Source organism: Callorhinchus milii, unplaced genomic scaffold (assembly GCF_018977255.1).
Source record: "Callorhinchus milii isolate IMCB2004 unplaced genomic scaffold, IMCB_Cmil_1.0 Scaffold2, whole genome shotgun sequence".
NCBI lineage: Eukaryota > Metazoa > Chordata > Chondrichthyes > Chimaeriformes > Callorhinchidae > Callorhinchus > Callorhinchus milii.
In genome coordinates, this window is record NW_024704743.1 from 42,549,464 (window position 1) to 42,570,105 (window position 20,642).

General features: G+C 41.2%; 1 protein-coding gene across 1 annotated transcript in view; it reads right to left on the minus strand.

Annotated features, from left to right (window-relative positions):
* Positions 1 to 20,642, minus strand: part of drosha (drosha ribonuclease III) — an 82,248-nt gene that overhangs the window by 41,312 nt on the left and 20,294 nt on the right. The window contains exons 14-17 of the mRNA XM_007895464.2: positions 18,889 to 19,013; positions 13,439 to 13,538; positions 10,093 to 10,200; positions 3,481 to 3,588 (exon numbers count right to left, since the gene is read on the minus strand). Coding sequence (XP_007893655.2) covers positions 3,481 to 3,588; positions 10,093 to 10,200; positions 13,439 to 13,538; positions 18,889 to 19,013 — 441 coding nt within the window. The remainder of the gene's footprint in view (positions 1 to 3,480; positions 3,589 to 10,092; positions 10,201 to 13,438; positions 13,539 to 18,888; positions 19,014 to 20,642) is intronic.

Here is a 20,642-nt window from a genome sequence, read left to right on the forward strand (position 1 = left end):
ATTATAACGATAATCCTTGATTTTGCGGTAGTGTTTTCATGACAGGCGACTGTCCCAAAGTAATTCACAGGATTTACTGTAAAGCGTACAATAACAACAGAATGACTGCATATTCGTAGGTAAACCTGGCAGCCAATTTGCACATGCAGCTATGAAATAACTGACCGATTTTATTTGTGGGATTGTTGGCCACAAACAGGGAAATGTATTTAAAATCGCTTAAATCCACAAAAAATACTTATAAAGTAAGAATTATCAATGGTACAACAACAAGATCGTTAATAAGTCAATGAAGTACTTGAAGCTAACAAGGTGATCAAAAGGAAGTGAATAGCGCCTGGATTTGGGCAGTAAGCCAAAGACTTATTGAAAGATTAGAGGCAAGAATGAACCATTCGATCAAAACAGAAACAGCAGTACAAGGATAGATCAAAGGGAAAGATTTATTGATGAAAACAAAAGAGAACGGTGAATAGAAAATAATTGGTTGTAACATGCAAAGATTGAGGAAGGGTGAAAAGGGAAAACCAGAGGAAAATCAGAAACAAAAGTGAGCCAGTTTGCACACTCTAGCAAGAAAGAGTAAAAACTGTATCCTCAGAAAACAAATCAAAATTTGCATTGGATTAAAGATGTACATAAGAGTATTGTCACATTGGAAGGTGTTCAGATTTTGAGTGTCAACATGTTTAGCAACATGTTATCTGGAAAGAAAACTTTCTATATTACGAATGTTTGAGCACTAGACTTAGGAATGTAAGGTTCTAAGTTCAATTACAGTGAATCCACTCAGTCCTATTAAGGATAAAATGAGTGCCATGGATATATCATCGGGAGGAAGGAAGGAAAGAGTTGGTGGGATCTCTGTTGGGCTGAATTGACTCTGGGGAGAGTTCCATGGCAGCCTTGGCAGTACAGATACATCACGAATCCTCAGAGTCAAAGCCTTCAAGTCCTGGAGAGGCGCTATCTAGACAAGTTCTATACTGCATGGTTTCCCTCAGGCAAACTGATAAGAAACGTACATCTGAAGCTTTTAAAAAGGCACTTCCAATCAGCTTTGCAAGAGAAAATTTTCAGAAGGACACCAGTGTAATAGATAACTCAAATTTATCTAAATCACCCTATATTTCAAAAAGGGAACATATCTCTCACGCGCAGCAGATTTTAATTAACAACACAGGAATACTTAGCAAGATAAACCAGGAATAGACACTTGCAATATTTTCAAGGAAACAAACCATGGTACAAGGGCCATAGGGAGATAACAGTAAATGAAGGGGTTATTCAGTTGCACCCAATCCCAATGCAGATACACCTCATTATGGCTAATAAGATGACAGCTTCTGCTCTAAAGGTCAAGCCTTTAAGGTAATTTAGTACAATACAGTTTCAACATTCAAGACATACAGTAGAGAAAAAAAAATCAAAGTTTCAGAACCGCATTAAAACCAACCACTTGAATGTCCTCAGTATCTGATATAAAGAAAGCATAAACGAATCAAGAGCCAATAGTGAATGAAGAAAATTGAGCAAGGTAAAGCTCCTGCTGCTTTTCATTCAAAGTTGTGTGAGATAATGGAAACTTGGGACCTTATATGCAAAAAGGAAGTTATATCCGCTATAATAAATACTAAAATCATGCAGACCTGACCAAATTCTATTACTATTTGAGAAAGCTATGGCCCAAAAGTCAGCAATATCTTTATCACGATCCCACATCAGGGCTGAAACTCACATAGTCTAAGATGACATTCCAATGTAGGTGTCAGCTTAGACTATATGTTGCATTGTTGGAGGTGCCAGTTAACCAAGGTCCCATTTGCCTGTTCAAATGGATATTAAAGATCTCGTGGCACTATTTGAAAAGAGAAGAGACTTATAATAATAATAATAATCCTTGCATTTCATATAGCGCCTTAACATGTCTCAAAGCGCTTCAAAGAATATACTGTAAAGTGAATTGACTGTATGTTTTGTGGGAGAAACGTAGCAGCCAATTACAGAAGCAGCAGTGTCCTGCAAACAGCCATGGATTAAGTGACCAAGTTTTTTTTAAGAGATTATTACCCCAGAAAAGCGATTCACTAATCGATTAACGACCGGGGTTCCTACTTACTGCTAGGTAAACACAGGTGTGTGGTGGAAGGAAACATGCCCACTGTTTCGTCCTGCCAGGAAATGAATGCAGGTCCTCTTGCTTGCAAGGTGAGTGCTCTAACCACTAAGCTATAGGACTCCACGTTATTTTACAGAATTCCACATGAATTTCTGATGTCCTGACCAACAATCCCCCAAATAAAATTGGCCACTCATGTCATAGCTGTTTGTGAGACATTACAGTGGGCAATTTTGCTACCTACAAAGACACTGTCACTCCATTTCAGTAATTCCTGTGAAGTGCTTTGAGACATCCTTCCAATAAGATGCTATAGTAAATACGAGGATTATATTTATCAATGTGTGCGCGGGTGGGGGGAAGGGAGGGAAACGCGTGTTACAGGGTTGATCATTCCATAGTTCTCTACCATCTCTCCTCCCTGCAATTGTTGTGGTCGTTGACTTTCTACGAGTAGATAAGAGATTTAGAAGATCCTAAATTGGAAATGCAACTCCCTGCACTGGCAGCTGAATCAATACGGAACCCAGAGAAGAGCACCATGCATATTCAAGTTTTCACATCAGAAAATTTAGACTCCAGGAAGCCCTGAAACAGTGAGATTTTATAATCAGCTTACACCATGTCTCCTATGGCACGGCGTGAAACAAAGAAGGAACTTACGTGACATCTACTGGCCAAGTATGGATACTACAAGTGGAGAGGAGTACATAGGCTGAGCATAAATTGTCAACTGCAATGATACCTGCAAGTTTATCTGTTATTGTGACATTTATTGCACAAATAGAGCTGTAAAAGGTCACCTTTGAATGTTACACACCCGACTTGCATTTTATTTTGATTTAGGATCTTCTAAATCTCTTACCTACTTGCGGGAAATCAACAACAGAAACCTAATATAAGCTTGGATAGGTTAACCAGATTATGAGAAGTCAACATGTCAGAATACTGTGAGATACAAAAGGCTTATCTGTAGAAGTCTAAACGGTTAGACATCAATATCTAGAGCAGATAGACAAAAATGCATGACAGGCTTTCAACATTTGGACCATGATTAAGTGAAAGCCGTTCATTTCATAGTTGTTCGTAGGACACTGCTGTGTACAAATTGGCTGCCTCATTTGCCTTCAGATACACAGTCACTTTTGTCAAATCAATTACACGCTCATTTAATTCAAAATTAATTCAGAGAACAGTTATATGCCATCGAAAACAACAGAAATAACTACAAACCAGAAATGTTTAGAACCATAGAAATTTACAAAAGGTCTATTCGGCCCATCATGTCTGTGCCGGAAGCTTTCTATTTGCTGTTCAGTAACGATCTAATAATACAACTAGGCATGTTAACAAACATTTACCTGCAGCAGACAACGTTGCTTAAACTTGTAACCTATCAACTTATCCAGGTGCATGAGGCACTGGTGGTAACGGATGTGGTGAGTCAGCACTGGCAACATCATGGCATGCTGGAAGATAAACATTCATATTGAAAGGTTACATGTGACTCGTTCCGATATGTCCTACTGTTTATCACACACATCAGATCACTATAATACCCTGGTGTCTATCTCACACTGATCACTATTATACCCTGGTGTCTATCTCACATTGATCACTATTATACCTTGGTGTCTATCTCACACTGATCACTATAATACCCTGATGTCTATCTCACACTGATCACTATTATACCCTGGTGTCTATCTTACACTGATCACTATTATACCCTGGTGTCTATCTTACACTGATTACTAGATGAAATACTGTGACAATAGCAAGGAGAAAAAAAAGGTTTCTGCAGTGTAAGAGATTACAGTAACTAAAACACATTGATATAGATATATTTAAAAAAGATACAATCTACAACCGCTCATCACCGCTCAGATTTTCTAATGTCGAAATGGAAAATCATTGATACCCTAGAACCAGTTACAAGCGTACATCAACTTGTTCATTTCTGCTTAATTAATAAAATTACATTGATTCAACTCTGACTAAATTCATCAAGACAAGAGTAGATTTTTAACCTACCCTTGTGTATTCTGACAGGTCTGACAAGGAAAAGCCTTTGGTCAATATTTCATTAGTTTAGCTAACAGCCTAAGCATATCTTCAGGAATTCTATAATCCATCAGTGTCTCCAGTCTGAAAAGGTGAAACGTCTTACATGGTGTATATTACTTGCATTTGGTCACACAAGGCCAGCGATTAACAAGATTGTTGAATGGACTCTATGAATTATATGTACTCGTACAGCAATTTCTCATCTTTAACAAAAATACACCAAATCTCGCTGTTCATTCCTCACGCTCACTGAGCTTGTTCTTTCCAATAAACTATGTACAATATGTGTGGATGAAACTATGTACACGTTGAACTATGCGTATATATTCAACTATGTGCAATATGTTTGGAGTTTCACAGCCACATCCCTGTCCTCAGTAACTGTCTTAAACTAATTCCATGTGGATTCCGTCTTAGGACGTCCTCCCGACGTAAAAGGCACTATACAAGTGTAATCTTGCTGTTGTAAATTCCACCCTTCCTGCTTTCAATCCGCCCACAATCAGATACCTCCATAAAATTCAGTGCTCTTCTGATCACTGCTCTCATCGCCTCATGAGACGTACTGTTCCAGCACGTGCCAACACATGCATACTCTCGACCTTTCCCTTCAGCAGCACCAGCACACTTTATCTCAGAACTGCCTTCATCCTTCGCCTCATTCGGCGCTTTAACAAAAAACTGTTTTTCCTTCTTGTAGATGGCAAGGATCACAAACTTCAATGATTCGTGGATGCCAACCCCTCTACTGACCCCTCCTCTGACTCCATCCCTCCCGCCCAGTCCCACTCCTTGCCTTACCTTCACTATCCCCTCTGACCTCCCACTCTCTGATCCCGAACAATCCGTCCTCAGTAAAGACCTCAGCTTCATTCCCTTACGCACCCACCTCAATGAATTTCGATCCCGGCATGATGCTGAGCTCTTCTTCCGCTACCTCCGCTCCCAATTTTTTGGCCAGGAGGCCTCCCCCCGGACATCAGACCCCTCCTCCTGTCTTCCGAAGCCCCTTTCCACTTGGACCCCACCACCAGGTCCCCTAACCTCCCTGGACCTGTTCATTGAGAACTGCCGACATGACATCAGCCATGTCCGTTTCTCCACTCCCTTCCCCCACTTAAATCTTCGTTCTTCTGAACATGCTGCACTCCACTGTCTCAAGACCAATCCTGACATCACTGTCAAACCTGCTGACAAGGGAGGCGCTCTTGTCATCTTGCGAAAGGACCTCTACCTGGCAGAGGCTGAACGCCAACTCTCTGACAACTCCTCTTACTTCCCCTTGGACCATGACCCCACAACTGAACACCAAGCCATCATCGCTGAGACAGTCAATGACCTCATCTCCTCTGGGGAGCTTCCTCCCACAGCCTCCAACCTCATTGGAGTCCTGTAGCTCAGTGGTTAGAGCACTCGCTTTGCAAGTGAGAGACCTGAGTTCAATTCCAGGCAGGGCGAAACCTTGGGCAAGTTTCCTTACTCCACACGCCTAATAATAATCCCTCCAAAACCAAAAACAATAATAAATTGGTCATTTTCAATCTACGACTGTTTGTGGGACATTGCTGTGCGCAATTGGCTGCCGCGTTCGCACACAAATATACAGTCAATTCACTTTACAGTGTGTTCTGTAAAGCGCTTTGGGACGTCCTCCCGACGTGAAAAGCGCTATATCAAATGCAAGGAATATTATTATTATAGCCCCCCAGCCCTGCACAGCCTGCCTCTACCTCCCCAAGATCAAACAAACAGGATTATCCCAGGAGACCCATTATTTCAGCCTGTTTCCTGCCCCACCGAGCTGATCTCCTCATATCTGGACTCCATTTTTGCTCCTCTTGTCCAGGTCCTATCAACCTACATCCATGACTCTTCTGACACCCTTGGCCACTTCAACAATTTCCAGTTCCTGGGCCCTGACCGTCTCCTGTTTACAATGGACATTCAGTCCCTCTACACCTCCAGCCCCCACAAGGACGGTCTGCAGGCCCTCTGCTTCCACCTCGAACAGCAGCCCAACCAGTCTTCATCCGCCATCACCCTCCTCCGCCAGGCTGAACATGTTCTGATAATGAACAACTTCACCTTCAACTTCAACCACTTTCTCCAAGTAAAAGGTGTCATTATGGGAACCCGCATGGGTAGGTCCCAGCTACGCCTGCCTGTTTGTTGGCCACCGGGAACACTCTTTGTTCCGGGCCTACTCAGGTCCACTCCCTGACCTGTTCCTCAGATACATCGATGACTGTGTTGAGGCTACTTTCTGCTCTTGCAGTGAAATGGAAAAATTCACCAATTTCACTTCCACCTTCCACCTCTCCATAACATTCACATGGTCCAGCTCCAACTCTTCCCTTCCTCACCATTTCCATCTCGGGGCATAGATTATCTACAGATATCTTTTACAAGTCCACCAACTCCCACCGCTACCTTGACTACACCTCCTCCCACCCCACCTCCTGTAAAGACTCCATTCCCTTTCCCCAGTTCCTCTGCCTCCACCACATCTGCTCTGACGATGTCACCTTTCACGTCAGAGCAGCTGAAATGTCTTCCTTTTTCCTCGACCGAGGATTCCCAACCACTGTAGTAGATCGTGTCCGCTCTATTTCGCGCAACTCTGCCCTCACCTCTTCCCCCTCTTCCCAGAATCGTGGTAGGGTCCCCCTAGTCCTTACTTTCCACCCCACCAGCCTCAATATCCAAAAAATAATTCTCTGCTATTTCCGGCATCTCCACAACAACAAGATTCCGTTTATAGAGCGCCTTTCACGTCGGGAGGACGTCCCAAGGCGCTGTACAGTTGGGTCAGGACTCCAGCGTGATCCAACCACTCAGCATTTCTTTCCCTCCACTCCCCTCTCAGCATTCCGAAGGGACCGTTCCCTCCATGACTCCCTGGTTAATTTCTCCATCACCATCAACAGTTCTTCTCCTCCCCCTGTCACCTTCCCATGCCAGTGCAGCAGATCCAATACCTGCCCTTTCACCTCCTCCCATACCACTGTCCAGGGCCCCAGATTTCAAGTGAGACAGTGATTTACAAGCAATACCACCAATGTAGTTTACTGCATTCGCTGCTCACGATGTGATCTCCTCTACATTGGGGAGACGAAACGCAGATTGGGCGACTGATTTGCTGAACACCTCCATTCTGTCCGAAAGCACAACCCCGAGCTTCCGGTTTCTTGCCACTTCAACTCTCCCACCCACTTGCACTCTGAACTCTCCATCCATGGACTCTTATGCTGTTCCAATAAGCCACAGCGCAAGCTCGAGGAACAGCACCTCATTTATCTGCTTAGGGACCTTACAGCCCTCTGGCCTCAGTATTAATTTCAAAAATTTCAGAACATAACAGCTCACATTCAACCCCTCCCTATCTTCTGTGACCATTACCACACCATCTGGGTCCCAGACACACCTTTTCTCTCTCTGGTCTGCCTGCTTTGTTGCAATATCCCCCCCACCCCTTTATTTTGCATTATTAACACATCTATTCCCCTGTTTTGTTGCAATCCCCCCCTTTGTTTTGCATCATTAACACCTCTTTAACCCATCATCCCCTGTCCTTTACCCCATTTTCTTCTTTGTTGTCCTTGTCCTGCCTCCCCCTCTCTGTCACCCCTTAAAAGCCTCTCCCTCCCAACATGCCCCAGTTCTGACGAAGGGTCGTGGACCCAAAACGTTGACTCACTTTCCTTTCTCCAGAGTTGCTGCCTGACCTGCTGAGTGATCCCAGCGACTTCTGTTTTTGTTATGTACAGTGTGTGATGGACAATATATGATAGAACTATCTACAATTAGTTATGAACTGTACACAATTTATGGTGGATTATATATAATTTATGATGGACTTTTCCTCCCAAACTCCTGAAAAAGCCAAAATAATCCAAACTAAAATGATTTGAGCATCTAGCCCAGTCATCATAATCTAGGTCACTCGAATGGATGTGAAAATTCCATGGGATTATTTTAAAGAACAGGGGGTTCTCCTGTTATCCTAGTCATATTTGTACCAGATAAACCAAAAATGCAGATTAATTGATCATTCATCTCATTTCTGTTTGTGGGATATTGCTGGTACAGATTTGCTGCAACATCTGCCTACACAGCAACAGTTAATGCACTTCAAAGCAAATCATGACATGAAGCGCTTCCGAGACATGTTGCTGTAATGGGAAGCTCTATCAAATGCAAATTTACTTTTAAAGTTATATTTAAAACTCAAAGGAAATCTGATTTTCTTTTTTTCCTGTCCTTGAAGGTAATCCAGGATATGAAGCTAACATTACAATCTATATTATTTGAAGCACATGAGCGAGATTCAACATATGACACAGTCCCAATAGGGCAGGATCCACACAGTTCCACAGAGTATTTGAACATCTGTTTGCATACTTACCCTTGGAGCTTCCAATCCCTTTTATAATCAGATCTATTTCAGCTCTGTTTCAAAGGATTTCAATTGGCATAGCATTAAACTATTTTTGGTGGCAATGTATTCTACGTATCTACTAATCTTAGGGGAAGATTTTTAATTTTGTTCTTGCTCACGGGTTGCTAATCCTGTATATATGCATTTTTTAAAATTATTTTCATGAAGGCGATAAACATCAACAACTGAATATTTAGCGCTCTTCATGCAGCGTAGCATCTCAGACATATCTTCCCATGTTGAACAATGGAACTTTTTTCTAATCTGGCATTAAGTATCAGAAACTCCGAGATCAGTGATGAAGGTTCTTTTACTTCCAACTTTTCACATGCACTTCCTATAGTACTAACACAAAGTTTCCATTTCTAAACACTGCCCATAAAATGGCTTAACTAGGATTGTTCTTTCAGTGTCAATGGATACTGAGCTGAACCCGACCAAACAGCACCTTTCAGATTATTCAGTGAATTTAAATCCAGAGCTCTAAAAGGTGAAGGTCATGGTGCTAATTCACTGGTTTCCTGAGACTTGGGTATTTTGTGTTCATGTTTTCTCATGGTCCTTCAACCAGTTTAACCTAAGTACCTTAGCTCCACATTGTCCCCACAATAACTTAACTTCCTGTCTGACACTGCCTGTGAAGCACTGCTGCCTAGACAGGTATGGAAGGCTGATTCTGCCACTTCAACTAAAGCCGCAATGAGCGCAGAAGTACCGGATGAAATGGCGGTTCATCTCCTATAAAGAGGGAAGAAAAAAAACACTTGGATGGATCACCGGCATTTCACTCACTGCAAGAGCCAGAGTCCATGAGCCAAGGCTAGAAACAGGTGCCTATGCTTGCAGTAGCAGTGACACAGGATCCACTGAAATCTATAAATACATTGGGAAGAAAAGCAATGTTCCTTCACTGGAGAGGAAAAACGCTCAAATCAAGAAAGAAAACACAACGCTCATTTTCTCCTCCCAGGATTACTTCCAATGTAAAATGAACCATTTAACCAAGAGATGAGAGCAGTAAATCTAAAAGTGAATGGGGGAGGGAACAAGGCATTGGGATTAGTGTAATTAGCTCCAGTGGAGTAGTTGGCACCAGCATAAACTGGATAGCTCGAATTGCCTCCTTCTGTGCTTTAATGTCTATGATTATTAATCTGTTGGAAGGAAGGCCGCTTTGTGGTTGACAGGACAAGACAGTCTGGCCATCTGTTTTTGTTCCACGATGGAAGCAGAAATCTTACATTAGGAATCAAAGCAAACCTCAAAAAATATTGAAGTCTTTTCCAAAATTTCCTTAACAGGAATCGCCAGCTCTTGGAAAACTAGTGAGGTTTCTTTAGATTTTTCTGGTGGGACTCTTCATTATTTAGATGCAAACCATCCAATCAGGCATGTTGCAGATTGTCTATTCCCTGAACCATCAAATGTACTAAATGAATATACTTAGTATGACTGACACAACTCCTACCTGGCAAACATCAGAGCGGACCCCAGTCTTCCAGAACCCTTGACTGCTCAGCTCTACAGTTACCTCACGCCTCATAGTATTCTTCTGTCGTATCTTCTGCAAAGCTTCCTGAAAGGAAATAGGTCTCAGTGAGATACAATACTAGACAAGCAGAGATCTCACAGACACTTCTGGAGCAAATTATACAGTTTCACCTGATTATTCCCAGAAAATGAGGAACACCTACCAAGGTCTAAATTGCAATAAAATCATAATCCTTACGTTTGATACAGTCCCTTTCACATCAGAAGAACTCCTCAAAGTGTTTCCCAAGATTATACTATGCTTTGTAGGCGACAGTCACAAAAGAGATGAGAAACAGTAATCACCATTTCCGAAAATCTCCAGAGTAAAAGATAGGAGAGAGCATTCTGTTATCTCACCATGGCAGTTCATTTACTCTCTGACCTTTTCCTTTAGTGTGACAGCTCCAGGAATAATAATAATAATCCTTGCATTTGATATAGTGCCTTTTTAATATTTAATTTTTTTAAAGGTATCCGCCAATTGATTAACAACCAGGTTCCTACTTACTGCTAGGCAAACAGAGATGTGTGGAGTAAGGAGGCTAGTGCTCTAACCACTAAGCTACAGGACTCCACCAGTACAAATATATGAATTACAGACAACTAAAACTGTCATCCTTTCAGTCAGATTGATGCTGCTCCTATTTATAAATAATGTAATCTACAGTTTGACCTGCTTACTCCCCAGTCCACCATCCGTCGCCTCCACTCGGCTGCCTCCATCCAGCCTCCTACTTGTCCCTCATCCCCTCTGCTCCACCATCGGTGGCCCCACTTTCAACTACTGTCCCTCAAAACTTTGGAACTCTCTCCCCCAATCCCTTCGCCTTCCACTTTTTCAGATCACGCCTGAAGACCTTCCTCTTTGACCGTTTCTGGTCACCTCCTCACTCCCCAAGGCTCGGAGTCAGGCTCCATCAATGTTAAGCGCTCCATGACATTACCCTGCGTGAAGATCACTATGTAAATGCAAGTTGTTGTTGTCATAGTGTAGAAAATGACTAAAGAAAAATTAAGAATAGGAATAATAATCAGCCATGTATTCAATAATACACCCATAACATCAAATCATCACAAAGTGCTTCACAGGAAATTTGCAGTCAAGTATAGACTATTGGATAGAAAGATGAGCAGGTATGAAACATGTTACTCTTTTAAATAAATTTGCACTTGTTATAGCGCCTTATCATGTGTTTGAGACATCTCAAAATATTTTGTGGGCGGAACACGGCAGCCAATTGCGCACAACAGTATCCCACAAACAGTCGCGGATTGAGTGACCAATGAATTATTATTATTATTATCTTTTAAATTAACTTACACGGTAAATCAAGAGTTAAGAGCCAATACTCTTTGAACTGCCTCTCTGAATTTGCAGTGCCTAGCTGCAGTGTTTGAACTGCGTACATTATTTTGCATGCATGATTAGATGCAATTGCTTTGCTCTCATCCCCACAAGTTCAATCACTTTGCCTCATCAAGCTCCAAGAAAGGAGGATCATACAAGAGAACAAAGTGGAATAGCTGACTCTGAACTTCCTCTCCAACTCAGTTCAGGATTTCCATGACAAAGACAAGATATTCCTACACATTTTCAAAGATGAATATTAAAAAGAATAGAGTGAAGTAACAAAAAAAATTACAAAGCAACTGATCGGGGCTACAAATACTGTTTTGGGTCCCAAAGGGTTAAGATCTTAACAGTTTATATTTAGCATATGGGCATTAGAAAAAAAGGAAGCTTTCAAATTAAAATTGCTCAGTTTGAATTTCTTTATAGTGTCAAATATCAATTTCAGTTTTCAAAGTCCAATAAGAAGGAGCACATTTTGAGCATCTTTTTACCCAGTATTACAAAGCTTTGTAGATTGCAGTTCCAAGTCTTATACAGTATACTTTATAATCAAACTACACAGGGCAAAATGAAACAAAAACAGAAGTCACTGGGAACACCCAGCAGGTCAGGCAGCATCTAAGGAAAAGGAAAGTGAGTCAACGTTTCAGATCCACGATCCTTCGTCAGAACACAGGGCAAAATATTGCTTTGTTCTTTTATCAATATGGACATCATTTACTGATTTACAGGTGATTAAAAGTAGATGATATTTCTTTTAATAATACAAAAATAATTCTTGCATTTGATATAGCCTCTTATCACCTCTTTGAGACGCCTCAAAACACTTCACAGAACAAATTGTAAAGTGAATTGACTGTGTATTTTGTCGGCGTATTTTAAAAAAACACTACTGGGGAGAAATGCTGGGGAGATATAAGACGTTAAACCGAAGTCCTGTCAGCCTGTTCAGGTGGACGTTAAAGATTCCATGGTGCTTTTCAAAAAGAGAATGGAGTTTCTCTCTCCCGGTATCCTGGCCAAAATTCCCAAAATAAAATTGGTCAACTGGCCAACACGATTTGCCCACAAAATACAGACAATTCACTACACAGTGTATCCTGTGAAGCGCTTTGAGACGTCTCGATGACGGGATAAGGCGCTTTATCAAATGCAAGGATTATTATTATTAATTCTATCTGGGTTTAGATTTACTCAATTAATGTAGCATTTTAGAGCATCTAGAATTTCACAAAATATTAAATGCGGTTCTGAATTTTGAAGCCGGGTGTCGGTAAGATCTGTACAAACTGCAACTTCAAAGCTAAGGCTGAGTTCAGCAAGTTGCCAATTCTGGAGGCTCTTAAATGCTCCGTTAATAGAGTAAATCTAGACCCAATAGGAATTTCTTCCCCATTTTTGTAATGCACTGCGATACCATCAAAAGAAACAAATGTGGTTGAGCCTCTTCCTGTCCTTTTCCGACCGGACATAAACACATCAGGAGAAGTTCACCAAGCGCTTCACAGGATATAGTCTAACGTACAGTGACTGTGTGTTTTGATAGAGATCAGAAGAGGGAACCCTCTTTGATTCAACCCTTTTCTAACCCACCAGTCCATGGAGGCCAATTGTACTGCCCCCTTCTGCCCCATCTGAGATCAGCTAACTCAGCACAAACCTGGTGTGGTAAAGGCAATGCACCAATGGATTCAGGAGGTTTGTAGAAAGATAACTACTTTCAATTCAAGTCAAAGCAATAAGAATCATTCATCCCTCTGAGGATTTAGTTATGTTCATTCAGTTTATGATTCTGGAAACACTCAGTACTTTATATTTCATTAAAGCCCCTACGTCATGTATCCTTTACACATTAGAGCCACTTTACAATACCATAACCATAACAAGCAACACCATCAGCGGTGTACAGATAGCACACAGAGCTTACCTCGCGTTGAGCTAACTTTTGCTTGTCTGCTTGTTTAACTTTTGGGCTATTTGCCAGCAGATGGCGTAGTTTGACATAGCTCTTCCATAGTTTCTGGTACCTGGAACAGAAACAACAGCTTACATTGATACCATTCCTTACCTTTATTTTCACACATACCCAACATCTCCTCTACCCTAATCAATATGCAACTGCAGAAGGATTTTTTTTTTTGGTCGGCCCATTTCCACAGTATGTGGAAACACATCACTATGCAGAAAGAGTCAATAACACAATGGCATTAGTGAGAAATTGACCAGTTTTACTCACTGTCTTATGCAGTCGTCTGATGTTACACGCAATATCCATCAGGCTAATATTGGGCATCGTGAAAAAGCGCTATATCAGACGCAAGGATTATTATTATTATTATTATGTGCAGAAAGAGGTTTACGAAAGTTGACATCAAAGAGTTAGCAAAGTTACATAACACCATTTATAAAGCTTGCAACTCGACTTTGCTGCAGGCTTTGGGGTCCAATTTATGACTTGTACAAACCATGTATCCAAAGGGAATTACAGCTGCCCTCAAGTATACAATTAACAATCAATGAGAGGGATTAGGGCACTAGAATGTTGAGAAAATATTTATTATAGAAATTTTTTTAAAAAGCAGGGAACACATGTAAAACCATGAGTGGAGCTTAAATCAGCATCCAGGATCCTCATTGCTAGATCGTTGATTGATTATTTATTATTGTCTCCAAAGATACAATGCAAGTAATAATATTTTTTCCTAACACATTTTTGATGAAAGCACATGTCTCAAGTGGAAGAGAAGAAAATTATTTAAGTAAGCGTGGAATTTAGAAATAATAATAATCCTTACATTTAATATAGCGGCTTATCACGTTGTTGAGACTTCAAACTGAATTGACTGTATATTTCATGGACAAAATGCAGCAGCCAATTGCGCACAACAGTATCCCACAAACAGTCGAAGATTGACTGACCAATTTATTATTCTTATTTTGCTTTGGAAAGGATTATTACTCCTGGAAAGCAATCCGTCAATCAACTAACAACTGGATTCCTACTTACTGCTAGGTAAACATGGACATGTGGAGTAAGGAAACTTGGTAAGGTTTCACCCTGACTGGGAATCAAACCAGGGTCCTCTAACCAATATGCTAGTTCTAACCAATACACTACACGACTCCACAGTGTAAATAAATAATTTTATAATCCAGCATTACCTGCTATCTAAGCAGGAAATACCTTAATAATAATAATAATAATAATCCTTGCATTTGATATAGCGCTTTTCACGTCGGGAGGACGTCCCAAAGCGCTTTACAGAACACACTGTAAAGTGAATTGACTGTATATTTGTGGGCGAACGCGGCAGCCCATTGCGCACAGCAATGTCCCACAAACAGTCGTAGATTGAAAATGACCAATTTATTATTGTTTTTGGTTTTGGAGGGATTATTATTAGGCTCTGTGTGGAGTAAGGAAACTTGCCCAAGGTTTCGCCCTGTGCCTGGAATTGAACTCAGGTCTCTCGCTTGCAAAGCGAGTGCTCTAACCACTGAGCTACAGGACTCCACAGGAATCGTATGCAAATAGGCACATTTTACTTCACTTGCATCTCCAGCTACAGCAATATTTATCGGCACGTTCATAGCTGCATTGCTTTCCAGCCACAAGTCAGTACCAGGACTCCAAATGCATGTTCACCTTTTCACCTACAAATGTACACTCTGATAGCTGCCAGTAGCCCCACAGAACAATTCCCAAGAGCATTTCAGCCATATCCCCGATAGCACAGAGGCTGCAGCAGAATCCCTTTTACTATAATATAGCACCACTAAAGACCTACAATTCTGTTTCTCCTCCATAAATGGTTCAATTCAAAAAGCAACTGGAAAATCTATAGGGAATTTCATACAAATTATTTGTACGGCAAATTCAGCAGCAGGTAGGGTAATGTTCAGTGAATCCATTAGTTCCACCTCATTCCTGCTGTATATATTATGCAAATGACATGCCAGCACATCAGCACAGTCACAAAGTTCCCAACTTCATTAATGCTTTGTTGCATTAGCCAATTACACATCTAAAATTCTCGGCTTTTAAATAAAGTTAATAATGTCTCAGTTCTTCTTTATCAAAGGCTTTGAAATGTTGCAAAGCTGTAGTGAGTGGTATGTTATAATGGACAGTCTACTTGTAAGGAATCACAGCAAATCATATAGACAAGCAGGCTAACGTATTTGCAAACACCATTCGGTAGCATATTGGTGAGGCATTAATCCCATTGTGAGTACAAATTTATATATAGAACTGACAAAGTGATTCCATAGTTTATTCTACAAATGCACTATCAAATCGGAGTTAATCAATAAACTGAAATACTATATATCATTAATAAGACTTGCATTTGTTATTTCACATCAGGAAGGCGGGTCAAACCGCTTCACAGGATATGCTGCAAAGCGTTTGCAAATAGATTAGCCTGCTTGTCTATAGAATTTGCTGTGGTTCCTTAAAAGTAGACTGTTCAGCCAAAAAATGCTGAACGTCCAACCCCAGAGGTCCAGCTTCTTGGAATTCCCCATTGATGGAGGGGTGTCTGCCTCTGACACAAGGATGTGCTAAATATTACATAGACCCAAATAAGAGGTTAGGAACTAGCTTAAAAGCTAGATTTGTGTTGAAGGTGAGGGTCAAAATGGTACTCCCTCAGTCAGGTAATTTTTGCCAATTCTGGAGCTTGGCAGCTGAACTGTAGCCAGACAGATACGTGTCTGTATCTTCATAGCAATGGTGTAAGTACTGCATAAAACTGGAGCACTCAGTTAGCATTATTGATAACTAACTGCACATCATGGCTCCCTTCTACATACTACTTATTTCCTATTGAACAGAGGAATTGGACTCAACTCACATAACAACAGCCACAAATTACATTTATATAGCATCTTTCACGTCAGAAGAACGTCCCAAGGTGCTGGACAGTCAACATCACACAGTACGTTATATGAACTGGGGCTATCAAAAAACTGCAGATTTGTTTCTGGAGCATTGTGATGCCTGGACACAACTGTGGTTAACAAGCTGACCACAACCCTGGTGAGATCTCATTGAGAGTTAACACAGTCAAAGTTGCTTTGCCTTTATTTATTTATGGTAACTGAGGATCGCAAGTGTGCTGAAGTGCGCATAAAATGTTTAAAAAGTATTAATAGAGTAACTGGAGAGAGGAATGAGAGAGCTGCAGCAAATCTCAGTACAATTAGCGGTGCCTGAGGTCAAGTAATGAGAATGGGAACAACTAAAACTCAAGACAATGACAGACTGACAGAGCGGAAACTGCCTGAGAAGGTCTTGTAGTTCGAAAACTGCTGATAAAAGGATAATAAAAAACAGCAACTCCAATATAGGAAGGAAGGATCCACACAGCATGGTATGTGTCCCACTGGGACCATACCACACACAGATTTCAGACGCTCCAAACCACTTGGTATTTTTGGAATAGTTCACTGCTCTTGTCCATGAGGTGCTCACAGGGAATAAATGTCATAATGAGACTATAATGAGTCCCTCGGTCCTTCATTAGATAGCAGAATGACCTTCTCAATGCTGTCAATTACACGCTACACAAATGTCAACAGTGAGGCACAAAATATCTAATTTTGTGACGGGTAATTCTTGAAACAAGACCATCTTTTTTTTTGGGAGGGTAGAATTCCCACAAACGTTCCAGAGAGAAAATACTACAATTACTACAATTATAGAAGCCAGACTTCTGCCTCCCAAAGCAGGGCTTTAAGACTAATTGTATCCTGACTGAGACCAGCTAACTCAGTCTGCGCAGTGAGTGTCAACCCTGCAGTTTTCTGGTGCGTTGCATTTTGCAGTGCTTTGTGTCACAAGGCCGTTGGGGGCAGACAAGATGTATCCAAAGCAATGGAAAAGAATTGGTGACATTCTCAAGAGGATTTACAGCATTATCAACATTCTATCATTGGGATTGCAGGTTTGTTACGGTGGAGTAAATGTCATGTATAGCATGCTTTCTCTATTTACATACAGGAGTCCTGTGTGTAGCTCAGTGATTAGAACAGTCGCCTCGCAAGCAAGAGACCTGGGTCCGATTCCCGGCAGGGTGAACCTTGGGCAAGTTTCCTTACTCCACACGCCTGATAATAATTCCTCGAGAAAAAAAAACAATAATAAATTGGTCACTTCAATCTACGATTGTTTGTGGGACGCTGCTGTGAGCAATTGGCTGCCGCGTTCGCCCACAAAATATACAATCACTTCACTTTACAGCATATTCTGTGAAGCGCTTTGAGATGTCTAGAAGACGTGAAAAGCGCTATATCAAATGCGAGGATTAGTATTATTATTACTTGCCGTGAAAAAACCCGCTATCCAATTGGAGCAGGGAAGTGACAGGGTTGTGTACATGCTCGCACTAGCCTCTCTCAAGGTTAATGCTGGAAATTCAAACTGTTCTTTCAAATGTATATTTTCATCCCGGTTTAGACATTAGAAATGTTGGGAGGTATGAAGATATACAGATGAGTTTCCATACCCATGACTTCTCCTAACATTTCTCCCTACACCCGCAACATTCACTATATTTACTGTGACTCTTCTACAATTTTTGACCAAAAATGCCTTGCCAAATCTACAGCCCTAACTATCATCCATGTAGACTTTCTGCAGCTTCACTCAGCATATCTGACATACAAGAAACAGGTGGATTTCATCCATTCAAGTCAATAAATAGTTCACAATGTTTTTGTTGCTAAATATTCGAATTTCGCTCAGACCCAGCTAAAACAAAAACAACAATTTGCATTTATATAGCACCCCTCATGCAGGGTACCGTCCCAGAGCTAAAATATAGTCTTTACTTCAGTAACTCAAACTGGCATATGGTGGGGGCGGGAGGTGAAGGGGGAGAGCATTCAGAAAATACATTTTTCAAAAGTTTTAAAAAATATATTGTCCTGTATTTGTATTCTAATGAATCTTCCCTCCTCTAAAAACATCATTACCACATGTTGAATTACTGCGCATAATACTCAGTCATTCATCAGCTCTTTGGTTTCAAGTATTCTGATTATTTAAGTCTGAATTAGGTATCTCTACGTAACAAACTTTTCTAACTATGTTTTCAATTCCAACCCGCCTGCAATAAAGCAATAACAACTTGCATTTATATAGCGTCCCGGAGCGCTGAACAATGGTGGAGTTTGACGCTGAGATGGGGCGGGGGTGAAAGGCGAGTTGAGTATATTAAACGATGAGGATATCTTAAAGAAACTGGTAATGAATCACATGTATTTTGGAAATATAACTCATCTGATTAAAAAATACATTTTTAAACTTTAATGTCCAGGGACTATTAGTTAGTTGTGAGTTGGAGAATAGCCATTATAAAGCTTTGAACTTACTGAGGGTCGCCAGCATAGCTCAGCTGTGCAGGTCGGATCCCGAAATGAACAATAATCGGAAAAGTTATGACATCGGGGTTAAACTGTTCCCGGTCCAACTGGTCAATGCGAACAGAGCTGGGTTTCTGTAAAGAATAAAAATGGAAGAGTGGGGAATAAATAGCCATATGAAAACCTGCAAAAGCACATTTATGTTGCGGCTGACAGGCCCTGGAGTGAAAAGACGTGTGTGTGTGTGTGTATTGCATTCACTTCTTAATTTAATTCAATAATCAGTACACTGGTCTAATAATGGCTTTTAAGTTTCATTTTCTTCTAAGGACTTACAATACATACTTATCACACTGGATTGTTCATTGGTTAGAGATTTACAGAAAACAAGGCAGCCATTTGGCTCCATCCCACAATCCCTTCGCATTGCTCCCTCTCTTGTCTCTTTCAAGGCACAACTCAAGACCCTCCTTTTTGACCATGACTTCCTCCGTCTCGCCCCCTCCCTTGCCACCTTCAAGACCCATCTCAAGACCTTCCTCTTCGACAGTGCTTTCGATCTCCCTGATTTACCCCCCTGCACTCCACCCTCCCCCACCCCCAGCTCGGGTCCGTAACTCTGTTTGTCCAGCACCTTGGGACGTCCTCCTGACATGAAAGGCGCTTTACAAATGTAATTTTGTTATTGTTGTTGTTTAAGCAGATTTCACACAAACCAAAATAACAGGACCTACTTATGCAAAGTGTGTTAACCATGTGTAAACACAGGTACTACAGATGAATTTATAATCCCTTTCAATTTATTGTGATTCTATAATTTACGGCACTCATAATTTCCTCTGTGTACATGTTTAATGTCAACCCAGTATAGTACACCTTAATATTGTTACTTCTCCAGTATCTATTTTCACGATGTACAAAGCATGACTGCTGAATATGACAAAGTCTTGGCATTCCTCCCCTATTGGTCTCTTCTGTGGACTCTGTGGGAGAGGAATCCATGCACAGATTCCCTGCAACAACAGGATCATTCTGACTGAAATGAGGATCTGTTGCATCAAAAACAGTTCCACAAGCAAACAAACACACAAGGGACACTTTGAGCACACAAGCCAATTTGTCCTACATGAATGCTCATCAGAACAAAGTAACGCCTTTGCCAAGAGGTTTCTCAAGCAGTCATTGAAGACCCTCCTTTGTGACCATGAATTCCTCCGTCTCGCCCCCTCCCTTGCCACCTTCAAGACCCATCTCAAGACCTTCCTCTTCGACCGTGCTTTCGATCTCCCTGCTTCCCTCCCCTGCTCTCCCCCCTCCCCCTCCCCCAGCTCGGGTCCGTAACTGTTTGTCCAGCACCTTGGGACGTCCTCCTGACGTGAAAGGCGCTTTACAAATGTAATTACGAATGTAATTTTGCTCCACAAGACAGAGGAATTCACGGTCACGGCGTTACTTTGTTCTGACGAGCATTCAGGTAGGACAAATTGGCTTATGTAGTTGACATCCTAGGTACAAAGTCATATCATGTGTGACAAGCACCTACAAGTAACAGTGTGCATCTCACCATGCTTTTCTGTTATCCTCTGTTCCAATGGCATAACGTGAAAGGTGCTACACAAATGTAATGTTGTTGTTTTCTTTCTCTTTTACAACCAGAAGTGCTTTTGAAAAATGAAACAAGCCAAAAAAAAATTCCCAAGCAATCAAATCATACAGTACAGCCTTTAAACATGAAATCAACAGATATTTAATTGTTCCAGACT